Raw genomic sequence first — 10,471 nt, 5'->3', positions numbered from 1 at the left:
TGCCTTGGGCGGCTAGCTTGTGTTTGAAGCCCTGTTGTTGTTTCACACTGGTTGGTCACAGTGGCGGGAGGAGTCTAGCTAGCCTAGACGATTGTAACAGAGCAAAGCAAAGCAAAGCAAAAAATTTGACCCCCCAGGGCCCAGGGCCAGGCATGTCTCCTGGGTGTGTGCAGCTTTGTCTTGGATTGTATGTTGGTACGTGTGTTGCCGCCTGCCTTGGGCGGCTAGCTTGTGTTTAAAGCCCTGTTGTTGTTCCACACCGGTTGGTCACAGTGGCGGGAGGAGTCTAGCTGGCCTAGACGATTGTAACAAAGCAAAGCAAAAAGGTGTGTGCAGTGCGCCCTCATTGCTCTGTTTGTATATCTGCGGCTTTATCTTGGATAGTATGTTGTTACGTGTATTGCCGCCTGCCTTGGGCGGCTAGCTTGTGTTTAAAGCCCTGTTGTTTTTTCGCACAGGTTGGTCACAGTGGCGGGAGGAGTCTAGCTGGCCTAGACGATTGTAACAAAGCAAAGCAAAAAGGTGTGTGCCGTGCGCCCTCATTGCTCTGTTTGTATATCTGCGGCTTTATCTTGGATTGTATGTTGTTACGTGTGTTGCCGCCTGCCTTGGGCGGCTAGCTTGTGTTTAAAGCCCTGTTGTTTTTTCACACAGGTTGGTCACAGTGGCGGGAGGAGTCTAGCTGGCCTAGACGATTGTAACAAAGCAAAGCAAAAAGGTGTGTGCCGTGCGCCCTCATTGCATCGTTTGTATATCTGCAGCTTTGTTTTGGCTTGTTTTCGTATCAAGTTTGTTGTCGTTACCGCTGGGCGGCTAGTTTTGGTTATAACCCCTGTTGTTTGTTTTGCACCGTTTGGTCACAGTGGCGGGAGGAGTCTAGCTGGCCTACACGATTGTAACACAGCAAAGCAAAGAGAACTCCCCCCTTGCTAACATGGGGCGCCAGCGGGGGGGGGGGCGGGGGTCGCGGGTCACGCATTACCGGTGCCGCAGGCGGCCAAACCTGCAGCACGCCTGTGCCTTGGAGAGGCCCCAGGGCCCAGGGCCAGGCATGTCTCTTGGGTGTAACCAAACTTAAATCCACCTATGCTACATGCATTAATGCAGGTGTATTCTGGACTCGTACTGAGTGCGCTGGGCGCACCACTGGCCAGTGGCGGTTTAGGCCTGCCTGTGCATCCCTGACAGTCCTTCGCTGGCCCTTGCCTTCTCTTGACATACACCCTTTAGCACCACTTTGCTCTCGTTGTTCAAACCATGTTTGGTTTTGGATCTGCGGCCTATGAGCACGCAATGCTGCTCAGGTGCGCCTGCTGCCTTGACTTGGTCTGCACATGGATGACCCTGCTTGCTGATCAGTGAGGTGTCGTGCATGCCTCTGCAAGTGGTGCGATGGGCTTGCACCAGGTTGTCTGGGAGTGACGACTGTGAGGTGAGCCTGCTGTGGTCCTGGCTGTTGCCACAACACAGCGCCATGCCGGCGGCAGCAGGCTGGCATCGCAGTTATGCGTCGAGACCGCAAGCGGCGGCCTTCAAGTGGGTCAAACGCTGCATTGTCTCTGGCAAGGAGTGATGAGGCAAGGAGTCGGGTGCTTTTGTACCAGTATAATAAGTGGTGCATAAGAACGTATCTTGCAGCACCTTCACGAATGGAGCTTGGGCTCTGAGAGTTGGAGCTGGGCACCGAAGGGCCCTTCGAAGGGCACAGACCACGGGGCAGGCCAGTGTGCGCGTGCTCCCGTGCCAATTGCGTCCGTGACAACTACACAACCTTATCAAGCAGCCCTAGTGTATATCAACCATCATTCGCACTCACAGCTTCTTAGACCCAAAGATCACTTTCACCGTTTGCCCAGCACACGAGCCGTACAGTGGCTGCTGTAGCATTCTACTGAGGCCAACATGCGTCGTTGTGCGTCCAGGCTGCTCCCCAGCCTGGATGGCTGGCTGTATCGCAGTGCGGGGACCCTGCACGCACCCGAGGGGGGTGCCAGCACCAGCTACGTAGCTCATGAGGGCTCCACGCGCTCCATAATGTCGTCGTCGACCGCGACCTCGTGCGCCGCGGCCCAGCCCCAAGCGGCCGTCACAACCAGCGGCGCCATGCTCGGTGCGTCACATGCGCTTGACCCCGTGCACGCACGGCGAATCCAGGAGCAGCTGCTGGGGCCGTCTGGCTTGCAACACCGGATTCAGCAGCAGCAGCAGCAGCAGCTGCAGCAACTGCAGCAGCAGCAGCGACATGGGGGCACTCGCCGGCGCCTCGACGTGCAGTCTATACCCATGCTGCGCACGCCCAGCAAGCAGCAGAGGGCGCCGCCGCCCGGGTCGGGGCGGCAGGAGCAGGAGCAGCAGGCGCCGTCCGCGGCGGACTGGCGAGAGGTCGTGGAGCGCGCGCGGCGCATGGGCGGGCACGTCAGCGGCGAGCAGATGCTCACCGACACGTTCAGGTGCGATTTGAGACGTAGCGGCACCCCAGTGGCGACGGCTGTGCATCAACAGTGGCCTACCCCATGACTGCGCTGTACATCAGCAGGACACATGTTTGTATTTGCCTTGATATCATATAAATATTGTTGATTGATACAATATAAACATTTTTTGCCCGCCAGCAAGCTCTTGTTGCCCCCTTAATGCTGTTTGTGCATGATGAGCCGCTCAAACAAGGTGGCCGGCGGCACCGCCTCAATTTCCTACCCCCTTGCGCCCCTGGGCTCCTGCCCCCTGCACAGCCGCAAGCACACGTACCTGCGACTCAGCCTGACTGAGCGCTGCAACTTGCGGTGCACGTACTGCATGCCCGCTGACGGCGCGCCGCTGACGCCCGGGGAGCGGCTGCTATCCGCGGATGAGTTGCAGCGGCTGGTGCGTGTTGTGGGGGCCGGGGCCGTGCCGTTGCTGGAATTGGCGCCGCTGTGCAGCGGCGGCCTGGATCGATGCCAAGGGCTTCTGCAGAGGGCACACACAAGGGGCCAGTACCTCTGGCCCATCAATCTGCAGCCCCAGCTCCTCGGCTGCGGGCGCGCTGCTCGCGGCGCACGCGGTGGCGGTGGGCCTTGCGGCCGGCGGCCCGTTGACATCCAATACTTCCGCTGCTCACGCGCGCGCTGCCACCGCTGTTGGCCCGCAGGCGTCCTTGTTTGTTGGAGCGGGGGTCGACAAGATTCGGCTGACAGGAGGTGCGCTGGGCCGCGCTGCCGAAAGGGCGCCGCAAGGGCCACACCTGCCATCGCAGCCCGGCAGGGGCTGCGGGCACGCTCCGCCATAATGCACAAAGCCCTTGCGTTCCTCCAACATGCCCTGCGCCCGTAACGACCCGCCGCGGCAACAACGTCGATCAAATAGAACCATGCTGCGCCGTTCTCTCGTCGCCAGGCGAGCCCACCGTGCGGAAGGACCTACTGGAGATTTGCCGCAGCCTCTCAGCCCTGCCGGGTCTGCGAACTCTCGCCATGACCAGCAACGGCGTCGCCCTCAAGCGGCAGCTGCCACAGGTTCGCCCGCGTCTGACGAGTGGGGTGGAGGATGAAATGGCGCCCTGCTTGGCGCCCGGAGGGTGCCACAGGGAGCAGTGAGGGTAGGCACATCGTGTTGCTGCTGCATTCAGAAGTGGAGCACACTGTTTGGCAGAAGGGTCGGCACGCCCCCTTCTCCCGCCGCCTCTCACACGATTCAAATAGCAAGACTCGTGCCATGCGCAGCCATCGTGCATCATGCGTCGGCGTAGCCGAAATGCCAGCCGCTCACCGCGTTGCTGGCGTCTCGCATGCGCGCCACGCAACCCCCGCCGCCGGCGCAGCTGCAGGAGGCGGGCCTAAACGCGCTCAACATCAGCCTGGACACGCTGCGGCCCGACCGCTTCGAGGCGCTGACGCGGCGCGCGGGGCACGGCAAGGTGCTGGCCAGCATTGAGGAGGCGCTGCGGCTGGGGTTCGCGCCGCTCAAGGTGCGGCTGTGGCGAGCGGGCCGTGCGCGCGCCGCGGCCGCCTGAGACAGCTGAAGCGTCGGGGCCGGCCGCGAGGTTAGCGGCGCCGCCGGTGAGCCCGGCCACAGCCGGGGCTCAGCCTCACAGAGCTTAGGCCCGTGCCCCTGTCGCCAATCAAACCCAAACCTCGGACCTCGGCCCTGATTTCGCGGGACGGCAGGTCAACGTGGTGGTCATGCGCGGCGTCAACGATGACGAGATCATCGATTTTTCGGAGCTTACGAGGGACGCCCCCCTCAACGTCAGGTGCGGAGGGAGCATGGCGGCCCCTTTCCCTGCATCTTTACCAGTCAACGCTGCGGGCCCACGCTCAGCATGCACCCCCCCTTCCCCCCCGGGTGGCGTTGCCCTGTTTGGTGGCGCGTTGCGTGCAGGGCGGGTGGGACGGGGGCATGGGTGTCAGGCAGTGTGGTCGTGCCTGGGTTTTGGTGCTGTGTCAATCGTGCCTTGGGGTTGGGTTGTGCCTGCGGTGCTGTGAAGCACTCGGCATTTTTGCATTGCAGCCACCTCATCTCGACCTGTCACCCCAAGGTTCATCTTCTGATTTGCAATACAATCAGGTTTATCGAGTACATGCCTTTCGATGGCAACGTGTGGAGCGACTCGAAGATGGTCACGTACAAGGAGATGCTTGCCGCGCTCAGAGACAGGTGCGCCTCGCCCTTGAGCTGCGCACGACGCACCGCCGCGTGCGGCCCCAGAACCCTTTACATCCGTCACGGCGCGGGTCGCCACCGCCCTGGCGCGCAGGCGGTGTGCGGCCTCCGCCTTGACCAGCGCTCGTCTGCTGACGGGCATGCCCTCGTACTTTGCCGTCAAGACCGCTCCCGTGCCTCCCCCACTGGATCTTGGAGTGAATCCTTTGACAGAAAACCTAGAAAACAACATAAATAGCAAACGGGTCACGCTGAACAATCAACCAAACCACGAACAAACCTTCACAGGTACCCTCAGGGCCTGGTCCGTTGCGCAGACCCCGCCGGCGAGGTGGCCAAGAACTTCACGGTGCCCGGCCACAAGGGCAGCGTCAGCTTCATCACCAGCATGACGCACGCGTTCTGCGGCGACTGCAACCGGTGAGCGCGCGGCCGCGAGCGCACAGGCGCGGGCGCATGCACGAGCGCTGTCGCTGGGGCTCGGCGGCGCGTCGTGGCGCGTCCAAGCGCGCGGGGGCGTGGCAGCCAGCAGAGCAGGGCGGGGTGTGGGGGCTCGCCACACCCACGCAACTGTTGTGAATAGCACAACCCCTGATGTGATGTAGTTCTCTACAGTCCAAGGCTGTTTGGCTTGATCATCCCTGTTTATGGCACCTGCGTGCTGTTTGCCCGCCCCCGGCCGGCCCCCCTCAGGCTGCGAGTCCTGGCTGACGGGAGCCTGAAGGTCTGCCTGTTTGGCGCCAACGAGGTCAGCCTGCGCGACGCGATGCGTGAGGGCGCGACGGACGACGACTTGCGCCTCGTCATCAGCGCCGCCGTCGACCGGAAGCGCGCGGCACACGCGGGGATGTTTGAGCTGGCGGCGACGCAGAACCGCCCCATGATCACGATCGGCGGCTGATGCTCGGAGGTTTGCGATTGCAAGACGATCTGCCGAGTGCTGCTGACTGGCTACTGACCTGGTTTGTGGGGGTTGTTCGTGGGTTTGCCAACAGCCACATTTGCACAGCGATGTACGATTTGGTGGCAATGTGTACTGCAGTTTGGGCACGGCCTGCTGGTGCTTCCTGCTCAACCCAACCACAATGCACCCCTTTGAGGTGCGAAGCTGGCCTGCCACACCACCTTTTGGCGGCGGCGTCACCAATGCGGCAATGCGTCATGTGTCGTGCAGGAGAGTCTGTACAGGCGAAATGAAGACCCTGACCATGTCCGATAATCAAAGATCTGGCTGAGCGTTCCAGGGCCGTCTGAGAGACGGTGTCTCATTGCATCAGTTTTGCGCAGTCCCGCAAGCCACTGCTGCATTGCATACATGCTTACGGCGCGCGCCGATTGTGCGCGGTTGCTCCAGACCTGTGAACATCTACAGACTCTCTCTCTTGTACTGCATCAGGCTGGCAGATTGATACTCAAGTCAGCTGTCAGCGTGGTGGTGCAAGTGCGTTCATGTCTGCAGATCACTCACAGAGCAATTATTTCTAACGCATTGCGGACGTTGGCAAGGGCATTGGCACGGTTGGCAGGGGTGGCGCACGAGCAAAGCAGGCGCGGTCAAACAGGGTGGCAGCAGTCAATGCCACCTGCAGATCGGGCCACATGACTGCCCGGGCTGATGCGGCATGCAAGCATGAACAAACCATTTGAGATCTCCAGCACCCACTCACTTTCGGCAGCGGTGACTCGGATCACAGCGCACAGTTTGATCAAGCGGAAAATGAACATGCACATGTCCCGATGATCGGATAAACGAACACGAATGACGGCGTCAAACGATAGTGCTTCGCAAGGCCGTCCTGCGCAAGCATCACCAGCTGCGGCCGCTGCATCTACAGCCTCTGCAGCGGTTGCTGCTACCGGCGCCGCTGCACTGCCGCACACCATCGCAGTCGTGCTGTCAGTGACCGCCAGGACCCCAAGGCGGCCCGAAAAGCCGGCGCCTGCCGCAGCAACAGCATGCTCCCCCGAGGCGCAACCCCGCGCGGCCCCGCCGAAGCCGCCGTCCGCGAACCGGCTCAGCGCCGCCGCGGCGCAGCTGGGCGCGGCGCCGCTCCCGGCGCTGGCGCTCAGCGTATTTGTGGCGGGCCTGGATGGCACAGAGCAGGCATCAGGGCCGATCTTAGGAGCGATCGTGCAAGAGGGCGACGGGTGAGCCTAAGCCCCTTGTGGCCTGGGGCCAGAGCACACCTTGCACAACCGCTGTGGCGGGCGGCGCGGGTCAGGCGCTGTTGCTTGGCGCCCTGCTCTGCACCATTACGAGCAGCCGGTCGTCATGCGCATGAGGCAAGAGCTTAGAGCAGATAACTGCTCGCAACAATGACTGTATCAACGCGGACAGATGGTGCCACGACGAGTACACCTGGGAGGCGCCCTTGCAGCTGCTAGCGGTCTCAGAGCCGCTGGTGCGGGCGCTTGCTGCGGCCGATGCACAGCTGCCGGTGCGGCTTCTGCTGGCGCCGGCGCTGGCGGGCGGCGACGTAGGGCGCAAGTCGGCGCCGGGGTCGGCGGTGCAGGCTGCGAAGGATAAAGGTCGGTCGTGAACTCCAGGTTGATCTGGTCTGAGTTGGGTTCAAAAGGTTCACAGATGCACTTTGGAAGAACACCAGAAAGGGCACGGGCGGAGGACTGCAGGGTCTTCAAGCTGCAGAAGCGGCTGGCTTCGCATGCATGCAGCCATGCATGCAGCCATGCATGCAGCCATGCATGCAGCCATGCATGCAGCCATGCATGCAGCCATGCATGCAGCCATGCATGGTCCGGCCCATCTTGCATCAGCTGTCTGCACAAGAGCTTGTGCAGACAGGGCATGCGGCCATGCCCCCGTCGCATGCTCATGCAGCCCCCTTTTGCCTCCGTGCGCGCCCATCTTGTACCTGCGGGTCCAGCTGCCGCAGCTGCAGCTGCAGCGGCGCCGCCGCCGATCCAGGGCGCATTCAACCTGGATGCTTCCAGCCTCCTGGTGGGGGACTCCAGCTGTCGTTTTGAATGGACACAGGGCGACAGCAGCGACGCGCGCGACGGCGACAACAGCGGCGACGGCTCGGCCCGCTCCAAAGGCGCCGGGGGGCTGTCGGCGCAAGTGCTCGAGGGGCTTGTGAGCGGGCACCTGGCGCAGCTGACGGTCCGGCTGCAGCTGCTGCGGCCCCCACCCCCACCGCCCCAACCGGACCCGGCCGAAGCAAAGGCGGCCGCCGCCAAGCGCGGCGCCGCGCCCCGCGCGCCGCCCGCTGGCGAGGCGGCGGGGGCGCCCGACGCGGCGGCTGCGGCGGCGGCGGCTCAGCCTGGGGGGGAGACGGCAACGCTGATGTCAGCAGACTTAGCGGTGCGCCTCAATCCCATCGTGGTCTCAGCCCGCAAGGCCAAGCGCCTGCCTGACGCGCCCGCCACTACAGAGCAATTGGACGCCCGCTGCCGCCCCGTTGCGCTGCGCCTGTGTTGGCCGCCGGGCGCGCCGCCGCGCGAGCAGCGTGCGGCGGCGGTCGGCCCATGGGCGCCGCGCGCCGCCGGCGCGCCGGCGACGCGCGCGGCCGTGTTTGGGCGGCCGTGCGTGCTGATCGGGGGCGACGCGGGCGGCGCGGCGGGGCTGAGGCAGCTTCTACGCGACTTCCCGCTGCTTCTGGAGGTCCATGACAGGTCAGCAGTGGCTGAACCCCCGGAGTTCCCCATCCCAGGCGCAGAAGACGGCGCCGCGCAGCAGGTGGGAGGCCAGACACGTGTGCAATGCGCCGCATGCGGGAGGGGTGGCGGGGCGTGCCGAGAAGCACACGTCGCGTGACAGCCTTGACTTTGCCGTGCACTTGAATAAATGAAATCAGCAGCCCGCCTGAATCAGCACAAGGATCTTGTCCCGGCGCACAATAGCCCACTCCTGCGTGTGTACGCTCTGCAACCCACTCCCCTAGGCGGACGACGAGGGCGACGGCTCAGTGTATGCAGCTGCTGCAGTGCCATTGGCCAAGCTGTCGCGCGGCGCGGCGGCGGCGCTGGCGTTTGAGGCGCCGCTGCTGCCAAAGAGCACGATCCACGGCGCCGCCAGCCCCGACTGGCGCAGCCGGCCGGGGGCGTATTCGGAGGTGGGCGGGCGAGGGTGCCTGCCGCGGGCGGCTGGCTCAAACGCACCAGCCGCACCAGCCGCCTCCAGTAGTTGGTGCAGGGGATGATGTAATTTGCACTGGTCAGCCTGTTGCAGGTCATGCCAAGTAGCATCCATGTGGTTCATTTGATCCCTCGCTGTCATTTTGAATTCAATTCGGATACAGGCGGGGTCCGCCATCAAGGGGGGCGTGCGCATGGCGGTCCCGATCTGCGCCATGGCGCAGCATACCCCCCCTCGGCCAGTTATGTCCGCCCCAACGCAGCCCCCATCCAGGGTCAGCACGGCGCAGGCACAGCAGCGCAGCGCCCCGCCAGACGCGCCCGCGCAGCAGCCGCAGGCGGGCGGCGCGGCGGCCGGGCAGCAGCAGCAGCAGCAGCAGCAGCAGCAGCAGCAGCAGCCGGCGAGCCAGCCGGCGGCCGCGGGGCCCGGCTGGCCGGGCCCGCTGCCGCCGTCAGTGGTCGCAGCCGTGAAGCTGCAGCTGGCCCAGGACGCCGCAGCAGCAGTGCCCGGCGCAAGTGCGCCCGCCGCCGGCACCGGCGCCGGCGACGCCGCCGCTGCCGTTGGAGGCGGTGCTGGCGCTCATGTGGGTGGAGTCGGCGGGGGCTTCTGCCGCGCCGTATTTGTGTTTGACAGGCGGGACAGCGACCTGTTTCACCTTCTGAACGACACCGTGCGGCAACACAATGCCGTCGTTTTGGGGCATGCGAGGCCGGCGGCGCTGGCGGCTGCGAGCGGCCGAGCGGCGGTCGCGCCTGCTGCCGGCGGCCTGCGGCAGCAGCAGCAGCAGCAGCAGCAGCAGCAGCAGCAGCAGCAGCAGCAGCAGCAAGCGACTACGCAAGGGCCGCGAGGGTCGTTGGCTGCGAGCGCGTCCGCGCGCACGAGCCTGGACGTGTCGCCCAAGGGGCCGCCACAGCAGCAGGCGCAGGCCGGCCCGCGGGCCAGCTGCAATGCTGCTCCCCCGTCGCAGCGCTCGTCGCTCGTGTCCCAGCGCCCCTCACTCGCCACCCCTGGCAGGACAAATCCGTCTGCAAACGCGGCGACCGCACCCAAGCAGCCTGCCGGCCAGCGGTCGTCCCTGGCCGCGTCCACGCAGCGGGACGGGGCGCCGCGCGAGGGCGCCGCCGGCGCGGGCCGCGCGGGCGCCCGGGCGCTGCGCTTCGCGGACGAGGCGGGGTCCGAGGGCGGCAGCGACGACGCGTCCGAGGTTGAGCCGACCGAGGCGGACCTGCGGCTGGACGAGGCTCTGCTGCAGTACGAGGGTGTGGCGCTGGACGGCCACCTGCTGCAGGCGCGGGGACAGGGCTCGTGAAAGTTTCGGGTTTTCGCCACCTGTGTTTGTCGTTTTGGTGTGGTCAGATGCCATCAGCCGTGCACCTGCCTCATGTGTGCTTGTCTTCACACCACGCAACTGTGGGCACCCTTGGTTACTGGCGTTTGGAATTGCTTGTGCAAGACCCTGATTAGCAGACTGCTCATCGTGGCTACTCTGGCGCTGATGCTTACCTCACCAGCTCTGTGTCTCCTGCCTGACCCTCCCCCCCCCCAACCAGCAGGTGCTGTCTACGAGCCAGCTGGACGCACAGCAAGCGACAGACCCCTGTTTGGATCTTATCACTGGCTTCCAACTTGTGGACGCTCACGAAAGGATATTCGTGCTCGAAGCCGCCGCCAGACCCGGGCCACCACCTCACATCAGAGAGCAGCAAGCTGCGGTTGCGGCGGCCGCGGCCGCCG

At 64.3% G+C, this 10,471-nt stretch overlaps 2 protein-coding genes across 2 annotated transcripts; both read left to right on the top strand.

Moving 5' to 3' along the window:
* Positions 1-2,283: 2,283 nt before the first annotated feature.
* On the top strand, positions 2,284-5,542 carry MNEG_6969 (Molybdopterin biosynthesis protein CNX2; the record flags this gene model as incomplete). The annotated part of the gene is made up of 9 exons (XM_014044561.1): positions 2,284-2,450; positions 2,733-2,865; positions 3,131-3,179; positions 3,376-3,494; positions 3,800-3,946; positions 4,146-4,231; positions 4,546-4,635; positions 4,930-5,061; positions 5,335-5,542. The coding sequence occupies 9 exons, from the start codon at positions 2,284-2,286 to the stop codon at positions 5,540-5,542; spliced, it is 1,131 nt and encodes a 376-aa protein (XP_013900015.1).
* A 184-nt stretch (positions 5,543-5,726) lies between these two features.
* On the top strand, positions 5,727-10,046 carry MNEG_6968 (hypothetical protein; the record flags this gene model as incomplete). Its single annotated transcript, XM_014044560.1, has 6 exons — positions 5,727-5,741; positions 6,638-6,789; positions 6,980-7,170; positions 7,527-8,338; positions 8,544-8,714; positions 9,000-10,046. 6 exons carry the CDS (start codon positions 5,727-5,729, stop codon positions 10,044-10,046), a joined length of 2,388 nt encoding a protein of 795 aa, XP_013900014.1.
* Between the last annotated feature and the right edge of the window lie 425 nt (positions 10,047-10,471).

Source organism: Monoraphidium neglectum (assembly GCF_000611645.1).
Source record: "Monoraphidium neglectum strain SAG 48.87 unplaced genomic scaffold scaffold01189, whole genome shotgun sequence".
Taxonomy (NCBI): domain Eukaryota; kingdom Viridiplantae; phylum Chlorophyta; class Chlorophyceae; order Sphaeropleales; family Selenastraceae; genus Monoraphidium; species Monoraphidium neglectum.
This window is presented reverse-complemented; position numbering and strand designations above follow the sequence as displayed.